Here is a 26,075-nt window from a genome sequence, read left to right on the forward strand (position 1 = left end):
GCTCTAAAAATAGATGTATCGAGTTTCTAAGACTTTATTAGAATATAATATCTATAATATGTTTTAAATCACAGAAAAGAGATATTTAATTATATATTTATATATATTTTTTTTTTTTATAAAATCGAAGATTTCTTATCTATACAAAGCATTTGAACTCTTTCTTAAAATATCATCAACATTAAATTCTTAACAGTTTTTCACAAAATAGTATGACTATAAGCGTGAAAATAGTTTCTTTGTACACGACTATGCTACGTATAAAAAAAATCATGTTATCCCCTTTACTTGGAAAGATTTTTTTTTTTTTTTTCAACTCAATAGTACTGCTAAATTAAGCAGCTTTCACTCTACGATTTATTAGTATTAATACACGTTTGTACGTACATCGCCTCGATCTAGTACTTACGCTGCCAATACTCAAAGCTACACAAATTGTACAGCAGGGCAACGTACGTCACTAATACATAAATACATAACGTATTTACATTCGCATTATACGTGATGGTCCAAGACCGTACAATCTCTTTCCAAGTTGAAAGGTAAAAATATTTAAATATTTTAACATACTAAAGCAGAGTTTCTATTTTAAGTATAGTCTGTGGATGAAATATATTAAATTTAAATGGACATGAACGAAACAGTAGTTGTTAATAATTGTCTATTACAAAGTACACTATTCGAATTCGCTGCTATTAGTTAAATCCTAAAATTTAGCCTGTTGATGTATTTTTAGTGCTGAAAATGAAAAAAATGTTTATACAATATTCCTCATAGCTACTCAATGAAACAATGTAACTATATTTAGTATGGAGCTCTTTATATATACAGATATGCGTGTGCGTGTGCATGTTTATATACACATTCGTAACACTATAAATATTATTATGTACAGACCACATCACTTAGTTACACATATAGGGTATGAGGTCAAAGTTAAATTTTTACGCATCGCTTCGTAAGTTTTTTCATTTTCATAGACAACAGCATAACAATTACTCGCGCGCTTTTAAAAAACGAGTCGCAAAATTATGTATCTTGCTGTTGTAAAATAGCGCGATTGTAGAAGTTCCACAGACCAATTTGAGGTAGAGTAAAAAAGAGCACCGCAGCGCGCTCGTATGATATGTGTTTGCGTGCGCGAAAGAACGACCCTTGGTTACCTTTTCGTTACTGTTACTCACATACACACTCGTACACTCACTCGTGCGTAACTTTTTTACAAACTCCTAATGTATATATACAACGCCGAGGTCGACCATACGCTTGTATGCCGTGTGCTTTCGGGTAACCTCGTACTAAGTACCGATCCGTCCCACTGAAATCCGCAATAGTTACGTGGACCTATGACGCACGCGACTCGCCAAACTCCACGCGGGCGCTCGCTAAATCTCGTCCTCGATGGTGCGCAGTGGTATCTGCTGTTTGTGTGCAACTGCATTCATCACGTACATCAGTTGATCCAACTTCTTCTCCATGACAGACAACTGCAACGGTACAATTACGATAAATACGTGTGCCGCCTTGCTGCTCCACGACAAAACTCTCGACAGATTTTCATTTTATTTTATCATGGAATATGCACGGTATATGCAAAATGTCGTTTTACTTTGATTTGCGGTATACACCATCTGAGTGAACAGTACACAATCATGTACTCGTTTTTAATTTTCTTCCAGGAGTCCAGTATAATTTGTTTTGTAATATGCTAATAAAGCTTTTAGTGTTAAGGGGGGGAGGGAGCAAAGATTTTTGCCTGGCACACCCTCTAGACTCCAAATATCATTTCCTGTGGGTAGTCGTTGTTTGGTACCTACACCTATGGCACACCCTTAATTTTTATCTTGATGTACGTCGTGACCAGAAAAGTAACAAACGATAAAAAAAAAAAAAAACACTTAAATTTTCCTTTTTGCTGGAATTGTATTCCCTCTCTTTTAGTTTTAATTTAGATTACGATAAAGTAGTAACTCAAAAAAAGCTTGAAATAACTTTTAATTGAATCACCATTATAGTAAAAACATGCGGTAAATTCGAGTTTTTTGTAAGTTTAGAAATAAACAAGAATAATGTAGGTATTTTATTTGGTCCCTTTATAAAATCACCATGTCCTTAAACCAAATTCAAGTTGCCTGTAACTTGCGATCTAATCAACATTTTTCATCCACCAGAGCTATAATAACAAGTTGTTTCGGGTAACTATATTTTCATTGCTTTTCAAACTTATTATTTTGAACCGAGTTACACCTGAAAAAGTAGAACAATAATTTCATTCAAATGGACGATAATTTTACAATTATAATATCCCTTTGTTGTCAGAATATAACTGAAAATAATGGGTGAGCTGAAGGGCACAGCGGATTTGTCACGCCACTCCAAAAACTATGACTGTATACCCACAGAAAGTCGGGTTTCGATTCCAGGTGATGTAACGCACAAATATTCTTATTTTTTCCATCACGTGATTTTTTGGAGATCGAATATATTTAAAGCGATATGGGGAAAAGTGAGCACTTACCTGCTGCTCCACCCTGTAGAGACGTGCGCCGATTGTCATTGGCTTGATGTTACCTGCTCGATCAATGCCCGCAAGGTAGCTGCCCGGTTTACCCAAAGTTTGGTCAAGTCGTCTCTGCAACTCCTGAAAATAGAGAGATGTAAAATCAATTTTTCATCATAGACTCGGCCAGTTCCTACATTTGCGAATATCTTGCACTTAAAATCCGTGCATAAATAGGTATTTTACATTTTGCTCTTTAACACTTGGCTACTTTGTAAACCGCCCTCTACAGCTTCCACAATCTTTAGGTTGTATATTTGGGCTCACACCCATTGAATTTATACGTTTTAAATATTATTTAACTGCTATTATTAAGCATTACGTAGATTATACACGAGCGTTGCGCTACGACATTGTACATGCGGGTAATTAAAATGTTTTATACCAAAAGTCTCTCCCACTAATTTTTTTTTTTTTTTTTTTAATAAATCCTAACATATACCCAGAAATGGTATCCCGTCGGAAAAAGACTTGGTGGTATTCTGATCTTTATGATGATTATTATGGAGTTATGGAAATATAAAAAAGTCGTATATCGTTGTATAATCGTCGAAAACAAGCATCGTTTTACATATACGAACACCTGACAAGTATCTTAACTGGCATGGCTTTGGGACCTGGTGAAATAAGGAAACGAAGAAATATTTTCGGCTAATCTCACTTACTTTAATTCTCACCATCATGTTGAGATGCCCTTGGCTGTACTGTTCAATGACATCCCGTACATCATAGGGCTTGCGTGCTTGTTGAAACTTGCGACGAGCAACGAAGTACTTGATCTTACGAATGGCCCTTATCGCGTTCCGGTGTGCCTCTGTCAGTCTAACGTTTCATGTTTGATTAAATATTTGCATTACTTATGAAATTTTTCTGTATTCATGTCCTTGTATGCTACAGCGATGTCATGACACTAATCACTTTTTTTTTTTTGTTCTTACTATTCATAAATGTATAGCAACGTACTAACATTAATGCCTTATTAGTTAAAAGATGCTTGTAAAACACATTTATTGCAATTCAGATGGTTACAAACGTTATCATTCGTAGTACAAATCATTTCACGTAATTAACTATACGTTGATTGCTGGTGTGAAAGACAATAAGTGCATGACTGTATCTAATACCTTTGTGCTTATCTATGTGTGTGGAAACTACTTTTTTTAGTCCGAAAATGACATAGATATATATATATGTATACGTACACAGAACTCAACTGCGACATACTACTGCTTGAAAAAATAATAAACATCACGATTTTATAAAACAGTGTTCATTAGAAAATTCGTAAACAATTCATGAATGGGCCGCTAAATTTAAAAGCAGTGGGAAAAATTAAAAATACAAGGCAATATTAAATTGAAAAATTAAAGATCATATTAAGTACTATGAAATTTTTTTTTTTTTAAACTATTAAAAAACTAATTTTTGCGTTGAAGCAGAAAGAAAAATCAATGAAAAAAAAAAAAATCAATTAAATAATCATGCTTGCGATTATATAGACATTTGTTTGAAATAATACGTGCAACTTATTAAGCTCGTTAATTATATTGCAAAACTGTCATGCAAATTTCTCATAATCTCTCTATCATCACGACAAAATGTGATGATAATTAAGATGCCTTTTCCTGCTGCCACTTGGCGCAGGGCCAATAACATAACAACACAATCATTCGTACACATTTTCTTGAAACTAGGATCAACCTCAGTTCTAACTTACAGCAGCAGCATACAAATACAAGCTTATAAGAGTATAAAATCGTTAATGCACTCACAAAATAAATTAACATGCAATAAGAAGATTCAGTGAATTTACGTCAAGTTTGGATTTCAATTTTACTGAATTACTTAATAAACTGTTACAATAAAACGACGCAATCCATTTGATTCATTTGAAGCTCTTATTTGTTGGCCATAATAAAAATTACTAATAGTACAAAAAAATGCAAAGAAACCGAATGAAAGCGCGAAGAATGATTGAAATAATCTTTTGAAGGTGGCATCAAAATGCTATGAAAATAAATAAACGATAAATTGGTGTGCAGAAGCACACATACTTTTACTTTTAAATAAATTCAAGCTCGATTGCGTACAATTAATCTAAACAAGTTTCAAACAGGCGATCGAAATAACGCATTTGTCTGTACTTACGAAGTCACTCGTTGGGGCTCGTCGATGTCGATGTCGATCTCATCGCTGGCTGCTTCCGTCACGGAGCTAGTTTGAGAAGTGAACAAGCTTCCCCTGTGAAATTTAAAGTATCCAATACGTATATGTTTAGCTACCGCTGGTCCCTCCCTCTTTTTTTCACAAATTGTTAACAAAGTGTAACTGATGGTCTTTTTTACGTGCATACGGAATCGAAATATGTTTACGTAAAAAAAAAAAACTTAATCCATTTAATCTAATATCTGTGAAGTAAAATGAAGGTTAATTAAATAATAATAACTTGTTTGTAGTCGATCTTCACTTTATTTAGTAAATAAATTCACTTTATTTAGTAAATATGACTACAAACAAGTCATTATTGTTTAATTTACCTTGAAATGGATCTTCATCAAGTAACGACCAATAATATCAAGTAAAATGAAAATGTTGAAATCAATGCTTTTAAAGTAACAATAAAAAAAATTTATCATAAAAAAAGTTTGTGAATCGATTTTTCTGAATTATTTGAAATTAATAATATATTTATTTTTTTTCATTAAAATCTCTTGAACTCTTTAAGGTGGAAAAAATATTCGTATCAACTAATATGTGCTCAAACACTATTCAATACAAAAAATGTTGATTTCCATTAAAATTGTTTGTCACTGCCCTCCAAACCAATCATTTTTACTCAAAATCCATAAGAGTTCAAGGATACAAGTCAATTTAGAAGAGAAACATCATCAGAGATGTGTACATATTAATTACCATGATTTGTTAATGTTGTTTCATAAAAATAAAAAAAAATAGCACTGGCGCTGTTGGTCCCTTACTATGATGTTGCAGAAAATTGACAGTTTGAACAATGGAAAAGTTGTCGGTACAAAGGGGAAGCTAAGAATATTACCCTTTGGACTGGCTCCTTGAAATTCATTAAAACGATTCCGCGCGAATGAGGTGCATGCAAAATTGAATTGCAAAAATTTTCCAGGCACAAAAATTGGAAAACATTCAGATGAAATATTGAAAAATAATTTACATTTCCGAGCAGGATCTATAAGTAAATAATTTACGCACAGCTCCATTGGGAAGAGGGTGCCACTTGAATTCTGAAATTGCAAGCGCGCGTCCCGTGCTAAACGTATTGGGGGTTCGTAATGTACGGGCAATGCCAAATTCAATAAATATCAGATGCTACGGTTCGACCGTAAAAGAAGGGATGAAGACAATTTCCTCCGTTGGACTGGCTGGTAGAAGAAAAAAAAAAAAAAAAAAAAAAAAGACGAAAACCCCGGAATGTCGATCGTCAACGAGGAGGATACGAGCGTCGGTGGCAATAGTAAACTATACAAACGGTAAACTGATTCCGCGAGCAACAAAAGTACACAGGGGGAGGGGGGTGGCTTCTTCGGATTCTTCCTCATCGCGGTACTTTTTTTTTATTCGACAACCACAATGGCTGTATAAATATGCCCACGAGGACGGATGCGGCTAAAAATACACGTTTTCGTTTACATTGTCGCTTGGCTATACGGACGGAGTGAAGCTTCTTTTTTGGGATCGGCTGCCCCCCTCGTATAATATGCCGTACGCAAGTATACATGGATTTTATTACGTCGGGGTGGGCCGCCTCTATTGACGTTGTTATCTACCTGTCCGAGCTTGAGAGTCAGCGGCGATCACGCAAAAAACACCAGGTATACATTGGCAACAGCGTGGCAAGGAAATCTGAAGTAAAGTAAATGGGGTATTGGGCGTAGTCGAGAGCCTTTTTGCTTAGTTAAAATTTGTAGGATCGAATACGATAGTCCAGAAAAAGTGGCCATCGACATCGTTTCTCATACAGTGACTCCGCACGAATGAGCCTCCAGGTAGTTCATCGTGATATCTGTAACCATCGCCCCCTGCTGGTAATTGACGTAAGGTAATTTTTGTTTTAAAAATCGGGTCATTGCAATGTCGGTGCTGTCGGAAAAAGCTCGTTTAATGACAAGTCGAAATAATTCAAGCGCCGGGTAGGGGCATGACAGCACACGTGTCGCACTCTGAATTCTCGCGAGAGGGTATTAGTTGGGGTTGCGAGGGGGGAGAAAAGAAATCGCGTTGTGTGTAAAATCGATCGAAGAAGGCATCGGAGCTGAACAGTTTGGGCAAACACTCACCGATTCTCCCTTCTGACTCGGTTGGGCGTGCAGGCCTTGGGCTCCTCCATGTAGAATATAATGTCACCCTCGTTGTCGAACTTCGCGTCTCCCTGGCCCTGCTGGTGCAGCTGGAGGTGCAGATGTTGTTGCTGGTGCTGTTGGTGGTGTTGTTGTTGCTCCGGACTGGTGATGGATGGTTGCTGCTGCGGCTGATCTAGCTGCGGTACGTCCATGCGGTTGCGCGACTTGCGCCGCTTTAAGACGCTCGCCTTTTTTGCCACCTGGACCATCAAAGACTGAACCCCCGATTCCCGTTACGTAAAAGCCAACACACACAGCATGCACTACCCTAAATATCACTTTCTCTAGCGCATCCGACGGTTATCCGTTCCACCTGCTTTTCAGTTTATCATCGCGTTTTATTTTACTTTTCCCTCTCTCCTAATTGGAAATATCATGGAAACAAGCATCATTTATTTTTTATAATGCATTAGCTTTCAAAGTTTTAAGAGTTGAGGAAGAAATATATTCCCGTCGCATGATTTTACGGCTATAGCGTGTTACTCGGCGATTCACGTCGTTGCGGGTGGGTAATGAGTCGTCGATTTTTCAATAAATTAACGTGTTACGGTGGAAAATTCGTGACCCCTGTGATTAAGCGACCATTAATTATTTCACTGCAAAACATCATTAGTACAATCAGAAAAATTTTTTTTTTTTTATTTATTTTTTTTTTTTTCCCCGAACGTTATAGGCTGTTTATAGTACCCTATATACTACTACCTCCACCATTACACTCTAAAGGAACACGTGTGATTTTTGTTTGTTCTCAAACGTTTTATTTTTGTTTATTTTTAGATGAGGGATAATCCATTGGGTGCGTTAATTACATTTAAAATTAGATTCTATGACTAGCTGTATTTGAATTCTGCACCGTAAGTACGGCATCAGGGTAACGGCAGAAGCTGAGTAATTAAGAAAATATCAAAGGGATTTCCTCCCATTAACATACCTAATTTCAAGAGGAGGATCGTTCTATTTTCACTTGCACTATCCGTACGATTTCAACGATACTTGATTAACGGTAAAAAAAAAAAAAAAAAAAAAAAAATTACGAAACCCGCGAAAAAATAACGATATTGAGATTAAATCGCAACGTATCTTTCAGATGTTTCAGGCGGCTCGATAATGAAAAGCTGTATACTTTATACACCGAATATCACTAGGTCAAGTCACCATTGCAGAAGCAATATCGGTTTGATTCCAGCCGAGTGGCTTGATAGAAAATTAATTATGTACTCGGGAGCTAAGCAAATCCAGCAGAAACGCCCGAGGATATCATTTCGAGCGTTAAAACTTCCATGATTGTATTTTACCGTGGACCCACCTATCAACTACTTATACAGCTCGGTTATTGCATATTGTTTGTGAAATTAAAAAAAAAAAAAAAAATTGAACATCAATATTTTTAATATGAAGTTATTACACGGTCTGGAATTTACGAGAGAATTAATGGACTGCGTGTAACACACGCTTCGAACTGTAAATCGGATTAAGCACATTGGTAGGTTGAGCCTGTATATTTTGCATACTACAGTTACGTTGTGTTTGACGTGCGAATATATTTTATGTGAGCTCGTGCACAAAAAATTCAAAGCTTTTTCCTCCATGTATTGAAAAGCTGAGTACGAAGTTTTAAATAAAAATATTTAACACGTCTATTTACAAGGTGATTCGTGAAACTAGTACTACCAAGACTCAAAAGCCAAAGAAAATTGTATACTTTTGCAAGTTAGAAACGTGCAGTTTTCAGTGAAAAGGGATAAATAGTGAATTCTCGTGACAACATCGGTAGGAAGAATGTAAATTATGCATTGCAAGCTCGCAAAACTCATAATCGTCGTTTTAATAATTTTTATTTTTATACTCTACAAATATCTTTTATACTTCGTAATATTATTTTATCATTTCTCGTATTTATTTTCTACGCTAACGCGCAAGCAACAGCAATCAGGCATATACACATGCAAGTACGATACGTGCAACAACCGCAAAGCTTCGCAGCATCAGCTCCCAGTCTCACCCAGTTTTTCTCTTCGCCTCTTTGTCTTTTTCCAACGTTGGCATTTCTTTGTATTTTAAATTTACGTCAGTGGCATTTTTCATCTTGAAGAATTTTTTTTGCCGTACGCGATGTGTATATTTCATTGAAAAGCCAAGCTTTAAGCTGCGTTACAAAATTAAAGTTACGTAATATTTCATTTTAAACCTCATGAAAATATTTTTATGGGAATCACGAAATTAAAAAATGTAATTTAAAAACATAGCACCCATAAAGTGAGTTGTTTTTTTTTTGTCTTGCTGGAGGAGTAGCAGGTGTATAAAACTTTTGAAGAAAAAAAAGCATTTTTCAATCGAAAGTAAACCAACCACACGTGAAACTACAGGATTTGAAAAATCCTGAAATTATTAAGAGTTGAAAATGGTAGAGATAAAAAATTTATGACAAAACTATTTTACATGCTAGTAAAATGCAAGTAAAATGTGTTGAAATAAAAAAATAATAAATAAACAATAAAATTTTCAATTGACTAATCTACGATATCGTGATTAAGATTGTATGCAAATTGCATGACTAAGCGTAAAGTGTGGTCGAAAAAAGTCGATCAATATAGACGAGGTAATGAGAAAAAAAGTATAAGGCCTTCATTTTGTTGGCATAGTATACCGTACACTAAACTGCTCCCATCAGTTTTCCGTAGCCATTGTTACAACGGACTCCTTTCCGTAATAATTTTCGGTAAGCTAAAATGTGACACTTTAAAAAGGCTCCGAGCCAACGCTTTTACTGAAATTCAATGCCCATAAGTAACGTATATTCAATACACATAGAGAGAGAGAGAGAGAGAGAGAGAGAGAGGATCACCTGAAGCTAGCTCACATTATTTGATATCCTCTGAATTTCGTATCGTTTTCTCCATTAAACTCTAAAATTATACTTGGGTAACCAAAGGTAAAAAAAAAAAAAAAAAAAAAAAAAAAAAAAAAAAAAAAACATTTACGTACAAAATGTTAGGTACAAGTATAAACCATCTTCTATAAACAATGTACATGTATGTAGTACATGGGAGGTAGGGTAAGGAAGGGGTAAACGACTAACACAACATTTGGGTAAGTAATTGGGACACCCAAACAAATCAATATATACACCACAGGGTATAATATATAACATCAGAGTATGTATAGCGGTCGCATGCAAAGGGGGTGGGTATGGTCGATGCCGGTAGATCTTACCTTGCCGAGGGGAGTGGTCGGCTGGGTCGTGGTGGGAGTCGGATCCTTGACGTAGATGTTCCACGTGGCCACGCTGTTGGTCGACTTGTCGGCTGCGTGGCACCTCCAGAGGCACTGGATGAGCATCGCGGCGGCCGGGATCTGCCGATTGAAGTGCTTCTGGCGCTGCTTCTGCTGCACTTTTAGCGCAAAACCCGAGCCCAGGATACCCTGGAACGAAATTATAAGTTGCACAACGCGACACGACGACACGATCATTTGTAAAAAATAACGCTGGTGTCGGTGACGTACAGCGGGAAGGGCGAAAAAGGATATGGCAAAGACGCTGAAGCAGGACGCCACGATCTTCCCCATCCACGTTTGGGGCACTGCGTCACCGTATCCTATCGTTGTAACTGTTATCTACAAACATACATTACACATACATTACGATTATACATGGCTTCGAACTTGAGTTGGGTACAGCAATTTATTTTACCATCATAGTGGTGGACACTATATAAAAAAAGCTTTGTAATCGTACAAACTCTCAACAAGCTACCGATGTGATCAGATAAAAAATATGATAGTAACGTGGGTGCAAACGTACTAATTTCATATTTTCAACTAGAGAGAGAAAATTACCAGCGTGGTTACTTTGACCATAAATAAAGTGCCGTGGCTGACAACCAGTTGCGGTTGCAAGTGAAAGTAATCGAGTATTAAAATAAAATGCCATTTAATACCATGAAAGATCATAAATTTTTATTTCAAGGTTCGAACGATGATTGTCATCAATCAAATTTAAAAAAAAAAAAAAACAAGTCAATTAAATCGTGTTGCAAAGTAGGTACGATCGATATAACGAGTTGTTTTACTTTGGGCAATCGCAACTGCTGCTCGGAAGATCGGGTTCATCACAGAGGAATACGTACCACACCCCACCACAGGGCGTCCGCGTAGCTGGCAAAGTCGGTTCTCCCGTGGGGGCCCGGCACGTCCTTTTCGGCCAGGTACACAAAGTACGAGCTAAATATGAGACCGAGGAATCCTATGTACAGCGTGGTTATCAATTCCTGGAATAAAATTGCCCCTCAGGACAGGGCCAAATCAATGCAAAGTATACCAGGCAGTCGAGTGTTTATATATATATACAGCGTCGTTGCCTCAACCACGAGAAGGGAGAGGCACTCAGTTTTTTTTCTTTTTTTTTTTTTTCAATCCTGCAGTCACACGCGCGGTCGAGCTAACCATGCTGGTTCTCACCCGCCCCTTCCCAAGGTCTCACCCTTGCACAGTCAAAGCTACGCGCTTGTGTGTGTGTGTGTTATTGTTATCGCGAGTTTTGCGCATCATCACTCGTACGTGCGGCTATTCCGCGTTCATCGATTTGACAATTACATCCGCGGAAAAGCTGCAATCAGGAGCTCGGCCGCGTCACGCGACTATACCAACGTTGTATACGTGTACACCGTAACGTGGATCGCGGTATATATACATGTACCCATATGTGTGTCGCGCATCCCTATACCGGTCGGGTGTACGTATCTCCACCACCAGCCGGGGGGGTATCTCGGCCCTTATCTCCGTGGCATTGGAAGGGGGTGAATTATATTTGCCGCTCGTCCGTCAAGGCTGCAATCGTTTACCGGCCAAGCGTGATTCAACGCGCCGATCGGAATCTCCGTGTGCCGTTGGCTCGTGGATTTTTCATCGCTGCCGACTGTGCTATTACCTTCACCGGTGGCTCTTTTCGTTGGAAAGAAAAACAATGAGTGATGATTACCTGCCGGTGTATGAATACCACGGAGCCGAGGAGTCTCCAGGTGCCACCTTGCCGGTCCACGTGGAGCATACGCAGAATTTGCAAGAATCTGATGCCACGAATGGCGGAAGTGGCGAAAACTTGCCCGTTGCTGCCTACCGAGAGAACTACCATCGACGCCACTACGACAATTAAATCTGAAAGCAATTGGCCCCTCGTGTATTAAACATGTTTCAATATTTTCACCCCACCTACACAGATACAAGCCCCGCAATGTATTAGAAAGAAGAGCAGAAAAATAAAATAAAAACAACAGTGCTGTTGGCGTAAGTAGATGTGCATGGTTGATTTGTAACGAGTCACGTTGCCACGAGTGCCAATTGGATCGCGTGCCGTATTCAAATTAGCCGATTCGTTAAACTCGTCGAGGAGTGGTACACATTTTTTACCGACTCATGCCGCGCGTATGAAAAAAGTGCTCCATTCCTCGAGCAATCGTTCTTTCCGGCATTGGAGAGATTTAAAAAAAAAAAAAAAAAAAGGAAAGGAAAGAAAGCGTGGGCAAATAAGTCACGAACCTATAATACAAATCGGCTTGCGGATGAACCGCATGCGTCCGCAGCATCCCATGTACTTTGACCTGCATCCCGCGCTCCACAGTCGCACCAGGTACTCGAAGCCGAAAAAAAATACCAGACATATTTCCTGAAACGCCATCAAATTGGTAAATGCAGTGAGCAAAATGAGTGCAAACTCACTAGGTATATAAGAAAATAGATGGGTTAATTTCTGTACAGGGCTATAGGATAATTGCGGATGGACGCCTACAGTCGAGTTCGACAGTGTAACATTTGTATTTTAACGATCTCGTACTTACCATCCAAAACAAAGTTTCATTCGCAAATTCGCTGTACTCATCTATAGTTGATAAGACACTAAATATGAGGCAGACCTTTGTGTCGAAGACCCAAACGTATAATTATTATTATTATTATTATATTTTGTACACGTAAAAAAAGTTTCAAATAATCAACAATGTTTTATACATTACCAATACCACCATGAACCTGAAAAGGTAAATTTGAGATTACGTCAGATGTCATCCATTGTAATGATTTTACACTATGTGTCAAGCGTCGCTCGATCGAATATCATTTGTACATTTGCAAGTAATGTATAGAATTTTTTTTATTTTTTATTCACTCGTTCATCGCGCGAAAGCTTTTAGCGAAAAGAAGAGAAAAAAAAAAAATCTTTCACAAAAGGCATTTCATACGATTTTTCCCTGTCTACGTTTCCCCACAAAGACAGAGAGTACATTGTATGTTAAATGTTGTTTTCCCCCCACTCGGATGACCTACATAATTCCGCAAACTAGTGTACACCTGCATATGCACACACCCACCGTGTATTTACACTCCATAATTTATCACCAGTCAATGCTCGACTGGATAGCGAAACAAGATCGCGAAGCTCGTTTTCAAAAATATTCTCCGTAGAAATAAATGAGATGGATCGCAGTCACGCGAAAAGTTAAAAATACATAAATCTTACCACTGTGCACAAATTATGCTGCACGACAAATTTCGCGAAAGTTAAAAGTACATTGCAATTTTGGGACTAGTGGGGATAATCGGCGGGCGCTCGCGTGACCCGTTCGTTTTTATCAAGAAACGCCGCAGAATAAAACAAAACGCTCGGTAAAATTCAAGGTGCAAAGGCCAACAAAGTCAACGACGAGATTGATGCAACTGAGCAAAAAAGCCGCACTTACACCGAGAAGTGGTAGAGGAAGCATTTCCATCCCGTGGGACGTTCCAGGAAGTTGTACACTTGGCCCTGAAAAGTAGCCTTTCCAGCCCGCCGATGTTCCTTCACGCGGTATCGGCCTTCCCACGTGTTCCGGTTGTTGCACACCGCCCCGAGCTGCAACCGCGGATCGACTCCTGCAGCGAAAAAACCAAATTATCACACCCAACGATAACAGTACAACCAGCAGCCGTCACCGCTATTGTTACACGCAAGTATTACGTGGATGGTCCCATGAGGTGGACGAGATAAAGGGAGAGCGCGTCAGCCCAAATTAAGAACGAGCAATGGACCCTCGTCTCGTGGGACGATAACAATGGACGAACGTGCCGGCACTCGACTTCTCATCCACCCGCCCTATATCGAGTATTTACCGATTCACCAGATGTACGTTATCAAGCAAGGTGCCGTTTAATTGCATCCTATGGCGATCGATATTGAATTTTTTTCACTCACCGACCAATCAGCGCTATACGTTTTCAATGCCATTTTCGTGACCTTGTACCATCCGGTAAATTCCACCAAAATCAGATACCAATCGCGTAATCATTTAGATTAATCACTGATTCAATTAAACAAAGAGAAACGTGTCCAAACTCCCACATCTGTTTTGTCATCGTCACTATACTTGTATCATCATCATCATCATCATCACATGATCAGGAATAAAAAAAAAAAAAAAAACACTTTATAAGCGTTGAATTAATGAGCAAACAAAAATTAATTTTCTAATGTATACACACGATGAGGCTCAATTACCGGACAAAAAGGTCGGCGGTGATGGCTGTTTATCGGTTTTAATATCATTAAAGTTAATTGAAATCTGTACGAATAAACGAGTGCAAACTTCCAGCGAAGGCAGAAGGAGAGCACTCTCTCGAATGAAGTTTCAAAAGCTCCTCTCGTGGCGCATACAGTTTCTCTAAAAATAAGCTAAGCTTCGTTCACCCCCCCTCATGTGGGATAATGTACGCGTGTAGCACACGTTTTGTTTCCCAGCTTTCCACACGCAACGAAAAACGAGCGTCAATCAATCAATGCGCTCTTTCTCTCGTGAAGGGGGAACAGCGTACATAGAGCAGGAAGAACAGAGGGCGGAGGGAAAAAAAAGTGCTTATCTGCTGGGAAAGAGAATGCGAAGCGCAGCACAATGTATATATGATTTATTTCTAAATCAGAGCCAAGCGAAGGGACTTTTGTCTACTTGCCTAAGACACGCAACGTAATTATAGTGGCATTTGTAAAAATAAGAGTGCGGCAGTGACTGGCTGGGCCGACATTGGTATAATGTACATGTGTGTGTGTGTGCGCGTACCGGTGAAGGTGTCGACGTTGTCCGAAGGCAAGGTGGTCGTGTCGGAGAGCGGCGACGGAGTTGGCCTTGCGTCGACCCCCGGGTCCAGGTGGAAGAGGTCGCTCTTGCCCAGCCCATGGCCACCGCCAGCCGAGCCGATCTGCGTTATTGTCACGTTGAGCGAGCCCCGGTTACCTGCGCATTCACGCGACGAGAGGAGTTCTCTTTGCTCACAAGTTGGAGCATAATAGTGTAAACATTTTCCGAGGCAACATTGCCCACTTTTTTTTTTCTTTTTTTTTTTTTTTTTTACAAGCATAATAGAGGCGACCGCAAACTGGGTCGTTAATAGTGACCTTTGTGCAGTTATTTTTACAATCGATAACAATTTTTTTCGCGAGGCCTTAAAATACATGCACAATTAGAATAATAACTCTCTCCCGCTTTGCGTCGGCCTTTTCAAACTGATTGTTTGTTTTTTTGTTTTTTTATTTTTTTTCCACTCACAAACTCCGCGTCATTGCTAAGTTGAAAGAAAAATGTAATGAATGTATTTAAAAACTGCACAATTTCATCAATGGTGGCGGGCGGCACTTGGCAATCAATCAATCGATTACTGATAAAAAGGCGATACTTTAGTTTTATTCCAATTACCATTCGATGTTTGTCCAAAAAAAAAAAAAATCACCAATAATCGTATTGTTGGTGGTGGGTGAGAAAGGCGAGTAGACATACCTGTTTTGGAGGACTGTGGGGGTAAGAGTCCTTGGATCTCCTCGAGGGGCATGGCGTGATGCTGGGGGTGCGGGCTGTGGTACTGCCTCGGTCGGTCTCTCATGCTCCCTCCTGCCGGGGCCTCGGAGCAGCGGCTCCTTCCTCGGCAGGTCGACGGCAGTCAAACACGACGACGGTCTGTCCTCGAGGACTCGTGGGGAGGCTGAAGGGACTCGGCGAAGCTGGAACGTCATCGCCTGGCCGTCCGACTCACAGCGACCATGTCCCGCGCGTCGAGACGTCCAAAGATTACGCACAATGGCCGGTAACCAGCCCACCCCCGTCCGCTGCTCGACCTTCGCCGCGGCTCCTGTACTTTACACAGAGAGAGAGAGAGAGAACTAAACACGGCTGTGTAAGGTTGTTATGCCACGCATCACTAATCGGATGAACCGCCTACTGCTTGGCGCCCCGGCTCGCCGAGATATCTTATCTGTGCGTGATCCGCGCTAACGCGTCTGTCAACACTCGTTCGTAAACGCGTATCGAAGAAATATATAGCGTGCGGCTTAGCGCTGGATCGACAGACCCACTAGTAATTTGAATTCATTTTGTTACCCTTCCATCGGCCAACGAGCCAATAGTGCCAATAGCACGGGGTTTTATTATCCGAGGAGTGGTAAAAATAAACTTGGCGTGTCTTTGGAATTTTCGCGTCAAACTGCGGTGCAGGTAAGTACAGGCGACACACACGTGTGGGTGCAAACGTAAATTTTTTCATGGCTATTTTTAGAGCGCATCGAGGATTGTTGGGTATACTGGTGTGAAAAAAAAAGAAAAAAAAAGAAAAAAAAAGAAATTCTACTTCCAAGGGCACCACTCGCCGAGCCGCCCTCGTGCAAGGATTACCATTTGAATTTATGAATTGCAAATGCCGCTCGTTAAATTTACAGTCCTCCGGGCAAACATGCCAAACGAGCATTGTACCTACTCTTCGATTCGATCGGCGCGAATCATTTGTTTTTTATACTCCATTGTTATTCTCCCGAGGTAACTTATGCGATGCCCGATATCGATGGAATCAACGATAATCGCGATGAAAAATATAGTATAAAGAAATCCGTGAAATCGGACTCGAAACTAGTAAATTCTCGCGAGCCACACGATAGACAGAAAAAATGGCACCCCTTTGTTTTCAACCTGTACCTCCCGGATTTCGACATTTCGAGAGGTGAACAAGAGCTTTCAAGCAGAGTGGAAAACTGAATTTTTCATATTGGCCAAACAACGGGGAACAGCAACAGGGAATAATTCACGCGCAAACGTTTCCCCCGTGGATATGTTTGTTGGTCCTCTCGGCCCGGTGTGTCCAGCCTCTAAAGAACTCGGAGTTGGCAAATATCGGGCAAACCTTGGCGGTGTTTGCTGTTTGCGAGGTACGTTTGGAGAGGAGCGCTGGACCGGGGATGCTCGATTGATTCACTATGATGTTGACCCCCCGTAAATACGTAAAAATAACACGCGAGTCGAGGGCAAAGGTATTCACGTTCCCCCGGGGAGCCTGTCTTCTCGATTCCGCGTCCGCTTGGACGTCGAGGTAAAACGTATTGCAAGTAAGTACCTGTGTTTGTACTCTTTTTATTCGAAGCCCACACCCTATGAAGCACTTTTTAATTAAACATTCACGCAATACAACCTCCTTCGTTTACCCCATAAAAAAAACAAAAAAAAAAAAAAAAACAATAAAAAATGGCAATTTCATTTTAATGGTAGTAAAAAAAAAAAAAAAAACTATGGTCTCGCGGCTTGAATTCTTACACGCACTGCCAACGATTGCGTGGTTTTTATCTCATACATAGGTAAAACGTGCCAAGAAAGTTAACCTTGAACTATAGTTCAACTGTATGAAAGAAATGGGTTAGCTGCTCATATCTAATTCTGATGTGTGTGTGTGTACCTTTTATTTCTCTTGAGGCTCAAGCGTCTCCTTTTTCTTTTGTTTTCAATAATTAAAAAGAAAAAAAAAACGCACTAGAATTATTAATGATTGTAATGTAAAAATAACCAGCTTACACTCGTCGGCGGTTGTATAGCGTCCCATGTACTTATTGTATCGATCACGCACGAAGCCAGTGGTCTCTTTCGTACAATTATATCACCCGCGTGAGTCCGATCGATTTCGTCATGAGATAATACTACCGCACGTCGTAATATTTCAATCGCAATCGAAATTCTTCCGACGCGACTATTCGCCGGCTTCGTTATCTCCACCTTCGTATGAATTGATCCACTTCCGATTGACCATGGAAACTTTTAAACTTTCAATTACCAGCCAAAACGATTTTACACGCACAAGCCATGGCCATCCGCGACACCTCGTTACACGTTTGTAAAATCCCTCAAAAATCAAAGAGAACGAGAAACAATTGCCCTCACGTCAGCGATCCGCGATAAAACGTAACGGTACCGATGCGGCACAGCGAGGGGATTCCAATGGCACCGTTGAATTATACATAAAGTTGTAAACTAGAGTAGCAATAATAACAGACCGTCAGCCCACGAGTCGATAAGCCGCCGCGGGACTGATATTATTTTCCGCAACGCGTGCGTGAGCGCGACAACACCCACGACGCGTCACATAATTAACCGAGTTTGGCAAACAGACGACGCGCCGTACAAAATTGTAACGTTTAATTGCCAAAGAGGCCGTATAATTTTCCACAAATTGTACCACCACGACCGAAGGGACGAACGGTTTCCGAGTGCCCGTGTCGTTAAATATTTACCCCTCGACGCGGTAATGTAACCGTGTTTGCTTCCCTCGGTTGTGTTACCAGGGACCCTTCAGGCCGATCTTGGATACCAAGGGAGCAACGGGGTACGAGAGTAACACGCACCGCGGGCTGGTCACTCTGGCGTGATTCGAAATTCATAACGATGATGAAATGGAAGTTTTATCGAGCCCGAGTATTACTGCGCGTCGCGGAAAGAAAGGGAAAACGAAAAGGTTCGCTTCCTCCTCGAGATAAGGTCCTTTTTATCGGTGAGATTAATCTTGACCCCGAATAAACGAGGGTTGTGATCCCCCTCGCTCTCCCTCTCTTTGCGTGCCTGTTTGGTTATTTTACGCGTTTGCATGATAAATTACAACAAAGTTACGGCGACCGATTTTCCACTACATCGTGTACACCGAGGTATTACCCGAGCCGTGTACTTTCCTATCTTTGTTTCCCGAAAAGGAGGCCAATAACCATATACTAAAATATGATGTATACCTGCAGCGCGTCCTGCCTTACCCGGACGGGTACACGGGAATCCACGGGGTCGCGCCCCAGCAAGCGGCCTTGACACTCATCACCCCGGCCTGGGGTGGGTCCCGGCCAAAGCGGCGCGCAACACGTGCCCACGGGGCGGGGGGAGACGACAATTGGAGCTCTTCTGATAATATATATAATATATATAACACTTTTACGGCACACAACAATCTTTCACGTGCACTCGCGCTTCGTTTGTATATGAAACTTTGCGCACTATCTCGCGCACACGGTCGCTCGGCCGGCTGACCCCTGCCGGAGCTGTACTACTACGGAGGAGAGAGCGCTCCAGTAGTCCGAGTCGGTCTGCGGCGCGACGCTCGCTCTGCTCGACGACGTCTACGAATACGGCAGGTCCTACACCTGATGCCTGTGTGTACCTGCGCGCGCGCACCCACACCACACTATCTCTCTCTCTTTGTGCCGATCGCGTGCAAGCTCCCCCACGCGATGGGAACCCCATGTGCACACGGACGGACGGCCCGCACCTGCACCAATGCTCACGGCGACCTACCAACCTACCTATACACGACCCCCTCCTCCCGCGCGGTTCGCCAGGTCGAGCAGTAGGCCAACCGGGGGGTCGATGCCGAGCGAAAACCCCCCGCGCCTTATAAACTATTTCACGTGCTCGTGTGCTGCACTGTGTACAACCCGATGCGGGCTGATTAATGGTTTTCACCCGATGGGCCTTTCTCGCAAAAGACCTTCCCGACTTTGATGGGGCGGGCTCTAAAATACACTGCTTTCCGTTTGAACGGAGACATTGCGTTTGGCCTATTTCTCGGGATATACCTGGCCAGTGCTGTCACTTGTCCTGTTTGTGGATGTAACATCACTGAGTACGGATGTAATATCACCTTGTCGGAGGAGAGTTGTTTGAGCTGCCGTTGGGCCCGTCCCCCTATGCGTATACAACCCAATACACACGTTTATAAGGATTATACAATTTACCGCTAAACAATTGTAAAATCAGTCCACGCCCCGTGAATACACGTGCACGCGTGGAAAAAGCGCGTATTTATCAACAAAGTGCCTAATGGCTTTTCAATGAGCCACGCTTCGCGCGAATAACGCGATAATTATGATTCGATTCCCCTTCACCCCGTGCACGCTTTCGCGCAAAACACCCAACGCATTAATCATCGATATACCAAGAAGGAAAACACACGGCCCATCGAACGAAAATCTCTTCGGCACGAAAGTAGAGCGAGTAGAGGAGCCGTTGGTATACACGTAATGTGGGATCGGTCAATCGAGCCCCCATTTATATATATATACGCTCTCCCGATAAATCACACTCGCGTGGATATGTACTTACCTATATATATGTATATGCCTGCACGAAATAATAAATTTAGTGCTTACAAATAACGGTATACATACATATACGGGGGAGGAGGGTCGGTGTATTATGTATACAAGGTGTACGGGTGGAACTACCGACTTTCCCGTGAACCCTCGCATGGAGCACCGATAATAATAAATTAATCGAAATGCGGCAAAGGGCCTGGGTTATTGGGAGGGGGTGACCAAGTTTTGGGCTGGACTAACGCGGAGAAACCTGTATGGATCAACTTTGGATTTTATTCGGCGTAACGAGCTCGTGTTTTTGTTGGCTTGCGCCTGTTGTCGTTGCACGCTTGTTTTGAGAAAAAATACACGATCCCTTCCCCCTATTACCTTCCCCGAGTTTATGCCAAACTAAATATCACCGAGTTTTTGATTGCTCCTGTAAGTTTGAGATCCGTCGCCCTCCGTCGATGCGCCAACATTTGGTAAACACCGAGGTCTCAATTATACCAACCGATAGGTTATTGATGGCGGGGAGCGGGGAAAAAGAAATAAGCATCGGTCGTGAAATTTTAAACGGATCAGCACCCTAATGCGACTCTGGCTCGATAAACACGATCATCAAAATACACGTACCACGTCGGATGCCCTGTTTGCGGACCTAACGGAATAACATTATGACTACACGGCTCGCGTGCATTAAAAAACGCTCCTCCGACGTTGAATAATTAAATTGAATCAAGCTTCCTTTTGGCCCGAACCCGGTGTTTTTCGGAAGAGCGGAGCCATCCATCATCTTCCGACAGAGTCCGAGATGCGAGGGGACGGGCAGCCTTTAACTACATGCACGTACATTGTTATCATTATTTTATTCGAAACGTTTCGCCACTGATGATAGTCGCGACCGTACCGTTTTCGTCTCGGAGCCAAGTGGAATACTCGTGTAGTATTGGTGACGAAGCCCTGTCGTTTCACAGTGATTCTTTTTTTTATTTTTCAAATTTTCATGTAAATCTACGAGTCATTGTCTGAAAAAAAAAAACAAAATCATTTTTTCTCCAAACGCGGCATTGACCCAGTGACATTCGTTGGTAAGTGATTGTTTCATTAGCCCGCGCACATCCATGAATTACTTATTCCGGCTGGTTGAAGTAATTTTTTTATTCGATGTGACATGGGAGATACGCTTGATATATCAATGGCCTTGCTTGAAATAATACTGATTCGACGAATCAGATGGTAATCTGGATCAATCTTTTTTTTTCTTTTTTTTTTCTTCATCGATTTTAATTAACCGTTAAATTAAATTTAATGTTTTAATTCAAGTTACTCCTTGTCGAGCAATACTATTAAATTTGAACGAGTTTGAAGAAACGACGCTTTATCGAGGTGTATTATTAGTTACAACAGTTTGCGATACACATCGCCATTTCGTGTTACCTTCAATGGGGGAAAAAAAAAGTATACCAATGAGAATGGTTACTCGTAATATTATTTTTGTTCCTATTCTGTGGAGTTTAAGGTATGGGTATTCGCTAAAAAGCCTTGGTCGTAAAATTCAACGTGGATCGTCGCTAAAGAAAGCTTGATAAAGTTTTCCGTGGTTTGACGCGCTTGTGATTTTTCCTCCTTTCGAGGAAAACCCGAGGGTCCTAGGGAGGATATCTCTCCGGCACAGAGTTTGCTTATTTTCCCTCTATCGTTGGTAAACGTGATTCATTTTCACGAGGTGACATTTTTACGGCTGCAGAGAGCCTCGTGCCATATCTATAAAAAAAAGAACAAAGAGCCGCGCATGAATTTGAATAACTTTTTCAAAACTTGAAATTTCCATTTGAGGCGCATGAATCGCGTATTTGTCAAAAAGCACCGAGACTCGGATCGATACTCGAGGGCGGGATAAGCTGAGATGAAAAAAAAAAGGTGATGACAAGAATGAACGACAATGGACTCTTTGTAAAGCCCCACCTTGCGAATTCTCGCGAATAATTTTTCGCCACTTTTATAAAAAAAAAAAAAAAAATTGTCTTTTCGATGCAAAGTTATTTTCGAAAAAACAGATAACTATGACCTAAAGGCAAAGAAACGTCAGTCTTTACAAATGCAAAGAGGCACTAGATACCTTCCACCTCGTTGGAATCCTTTGCAAGTTTTTTTTTTTCTTTCTACTTTGAGGATGTCGCTCTCGAAAGCACAGAGCAAAGAGTAGACAGGAAAAGAGGAAGTTTCGGCGTCAACGTACATCACCCACACTCGATGTTTCTCGTGCATCAGGTACACAGTGAAAAGAGAGAAAGGAGACGGAGAGAGCCTCACTCGGCAAATTACACGTTCCACTTTGCTTCGCGCTCTCGTTAATCGAAAGCGTCGGCTAAGCGCGCGCAGACCGGACGCGTCCGCGTCTACTTATACCATCCCATACTTTTTCGCTCCTTTATACACACCCTCGCTCTCTATCTCCTGCCAACCACTGTCCGTTTGTGTTTGTCGGTATACGAGTACCTACCCCTTGCCGTCAGTCCAACCCTCTCTCGTAGTATGTATATATATATATACACCCCTACCGAGCGCGATGCGATCGGCCTTTCTGTGACGATCGCGCGAAACGCGGCAGGCCGATCGATGGCCGCTCGGCTGTGGGCTATAATATACTGCTGCTACGGCTACATAACGGAATGTTTTATTTTACTCGTCCAAGGCCGGCGAACCCCCTGGTGACACCTCTGCGCTTGATCGATCGCGCAAACTTATGCTGAATTCACCTTATACCTGCCTTTTGTGATCGTAGCCTCTATTATCATATACATATATATGCACACCTACATACTAGCCGGGTTTTACTCATACATATATACTTGTCGCCATCGTCAATAGCGGGTCAGCCGGTTTCTTGTGACTTTATCGCGTAGGACCATTTTTTTTGGCTTCCGATTGTTTGCCAATCAGCTCCTTTGACAAGCTCAATTTTTTTTTTTTTTTTTTAAATTCGTGCATTCTTGATTCATTCGTGTAATACAAGTACACGAATTTTAATTTACGGCACAGCTCGTAAAACGTTTTAGCTGTCGTTAAATGCATATTGCATTGTTTGCGTGCATCGTGTTCACGTATACTTTCATAACTTGCAACATTTTATACTTTATCATTACCTTACAATGGAAAGATTGCCCATATCCATATGAAAACGGTATACGATGTAACAACACGTCGCGTGTCACTAATTCGACATTCCACCGTTTCCTCGCTCCTATACCCGCACTCAAGTATACGCACATCCCACTCCGTTTCATCTTTTCTGAAAAATATTGCTGTATCACCGTACTTATCCCATATTTTATTAACATAGTCCGCGATAAGTTAGTCGGTGGTTACGTGCACCCTCATTTTTATTTAAAAGAATAGGAAATTATTGGTGTTTGACACCAAAAGACAGTGATCATACGTTTTTGAAATTCAGAAACGAGATAGTACATTCTTCCGGTCAACTATGATGATTTGGTATTCAATACATTACCCTCTGTTGATTCAATTTTTTTTTTTTCTTTTAGGAGCGAGCTTCTTATTACATAAAATGTTAGCCGGTTTTTAAATCATTTCGACGTTAAATCAACATAGATGTCCACTGCAATAGTTTGTCATTTTATAGTATAGTTTGGAATGTAGTTATACCCATACGTGTATACCTACGCACGTTCCCATTGCAGTATTAATGAAATTGATGGACGTGGAAAAATGGTTGTAAACTTATAATATGTGGCTCGAGATGTTTACTTTTGCCCTTCGTAGCAACAATCGGCCTTCTCCCCCAGTAGCACTTTTCTTCTTTTTCCTTCTCGATTGGCGGCAGTATATATATGTACATATTCGAGAATCCACCATCACGTGTGCGTCCAGTACCTATACTTACGTCACAATAATTCAAGAAGTCGTCTCTCTTTAAACGACTGCACGCACAGTTTGTTTACCTCCCTCCGCACAAACGGACTTTTTTTTCTCTCTCGCTCTTTCCTTCGTTTCTGCAGCTGTATGACTGCAAGTACAACGTGCTCGACTCCATCAAAGGAAATAGCTTATCGATTTCGGGCCCGGGACCTTCGGCATTTTAACATCAATCTCAATAGTTGTTATCTTACATTTGTATTTTTGTCTCCTTTGTCTTGTGCCAAAAATGACGCTTTCGCTACATAGTAATACAAGGATTTTCAAATCATACCTCTTTGAGCAGTGGTAGATTGTTATTATTTTTTTTTTTTATTCCGATGAAATGCTATTGAAATCAAACAGCAATAACTTTTCATGAAAAGGCTGCTACATTGTTACCTATAACAATCATACTGGCGATTTGTCAGAAAATTTTCATTTGAACAAACAAATTTAATTTCAGTTTTGGGCAACCCGAGTTTCATGTAAGTGGGCATAGCCATATACAATTTGGAAGTAGCGTTACACGTAAAAGGTAATCGGGAGAGACCTTCATTCATAATATATAGGTAATTCACGTAATATGTAACAGGGGGAACGAAAGCGATGGTGTAATAACGTGATGGTGGGATTATTTTTACCCAACAGTAGCGTGTACATCATGAGAACGCCAGCCACAATAATTATTTCATCCGTCTAGACGAAAATCAATTACTTGTTTCGATCGATTTTGTCATTGGTATACTTACCTGGTGCCAAAGGAAAAGGAAAATTACAAGTTTATCCACAACTGGTCGTGGAAGCGTGACTTTAGCGTGATTCGAAGCGTCGAGGATAGATGTCGCCGTTTGTTCGTTACTCGCGCGATCGGTGCTATATGCATCTGTTTGGAATAGTTTTATTTCATACAATAAGTATTTTGTCGCAATTCAAATCAACACCATAAATTATTATTTTTTTTTTTTGCTCACAGGTGAATGACACGCGTACTAGCGAATTACGCAAATTTAAAGTGTCCCGTAATTCTGACGGATAAAATCGAGCGTGGCTTTTATCACGTTAAAGTACCGGTAAACATATCCCCATAAATGTCATGATAATATTAGGTACGGGTGACACCCCCTCCTCGCGTCGACGTTGTATTTTTCACGTAATATTCAAATGCGAGTGGATAGGTGGGTACAGTACGTGAGAATAATGGATTTCATTTATCTGCTCGTTTATTCGCGTTTGCATAATTAAGATTTGCATTTGTCGTTGATTCGTCTCGATGTCCACACATTCAGTGCCCGTGATTTAATTAATTATACGACCTGTTGCTCCACGGAACAAAAGAATAAACCAATTGCTCGGCACAAAGCTTCCTCATATATATTGCTCGGTAACCGTATTTATTTGATTACACTTACTACAAGTGCATATATTATGTACTTTATAAACGTTTTGTTATTTAAAAATTAATGTTTTTTTTTTTTTTGTTTTTAATTGGAAAAAGCTCATATGGGCGATTGTCATAAAGTAACTTGAAGGTATCATTGATTATTATATGAGTGTCATCGCGTCTAGAGCAAATATTATTTTTAGCAAAAAGTATAAGGTACGTGTCAGATGAATATCAACGTTTAACGGCAAAACGTATAGAATCGAGGGTTTGAGATGTGCGAACGTAAGTAGTGTTAAATTATTCAGCGATTACGGGAAGCATTAGGGAGCAATTGCACGTGGCAAACGAGATATTGTTCTCTAATTATCGTATCCCTCACAAATCTCATCGTAACCCCATCCTGCGAACATCGAGAAGATATGCACTCGTTACAGCCATCAGCTCATCGCGCAATGTTCA

At 40.8% G+C, this 26,075-nt stretch overlaps 1 protein-coding gene across 1 annotated transcript; it reads right to left on the minus strand.

The window, feature by feature from the left end:
• Positions 1 to 1,207: 1,207 nt before the first annotated feature.
• On the minus strand, positions 1,208 to 15,978 carry KCNQ (KCNQ potassium channel). The gene is made up of 15 exons (XM_014356058.2): positions 15,726 to 15,978; positions 15,012 to 15,185; positions 13,662 to 13,833; positions 12,939 to 12,954; positions 12,765 to 12,839; positions 12,466 to 12,592; positions 11,909 to 12,084; positions 11,058 to 11,198; positions 10,435 to 10,545; positions 10,144 to 10,353; positions 6,868 to 7,145; positions 4,709 to 4,801; positions 3,226 to 3,382; positions 2,519 to 2,641; positions 1,208 to 1,487 (listed from the first exon to the last, which is right to left on the minus strand). Exons 1-15 carry the CDS (start codon positions 15,826 to 15,828, stop codon positions 1,386 to 1,388), a joined length of 2,058 nt encoding a protein of 685 aa, XP_014211544.2. The 5' UTR covers positions 15,829 to 15,978; the 3' UTR covers positions 1,208 to 1,385.
• Between the last annotated feature and the right edge of the window lie 10,097 nt (positions 15,979 to 26,075).

Source organism: Copidosoma floridanum, unplaced genomic scaffold (assembly GCF_036245765.1).
Source record: "Copidosoma floridanum isolate Cflo_tuat_1 unplaced genomic scaffold, Cflo_Japanese_pri ptg000030l, whole genome shotgun sequence".
Taxonomy (NCBI): Eukaryota; Metazoa; Arthropoda; class Insecta; order Hymenoptera; family Encyrtidae; genus Copidosoma; species Copidosoma floridanum.

Bases quoted from the DNA above. Each gene is read 5' to 3' on its own strand.
- KCNQ (XM_014356058.2), bottom strand. From the start codon at position 15,828: ATGAGAGACCGACCGAGGCAGTACCACAGCCCGCACCCCCAGCATCAC. The intron at 10,546-11,057 runs GTACGTATTCCT...GTATGTTTGTAG, and splicing joins ACGCCCTGTGGTGGGGTGTG to ATAACAGTTACAACGATAGG. The intron at 2,642-3,225 runs GTAAGTGAGATT...CTCTATTTTCAG, and splicing joins ACATGATGGTGAGAATTAAA to GAGTTGCAGAGACGACTTGA.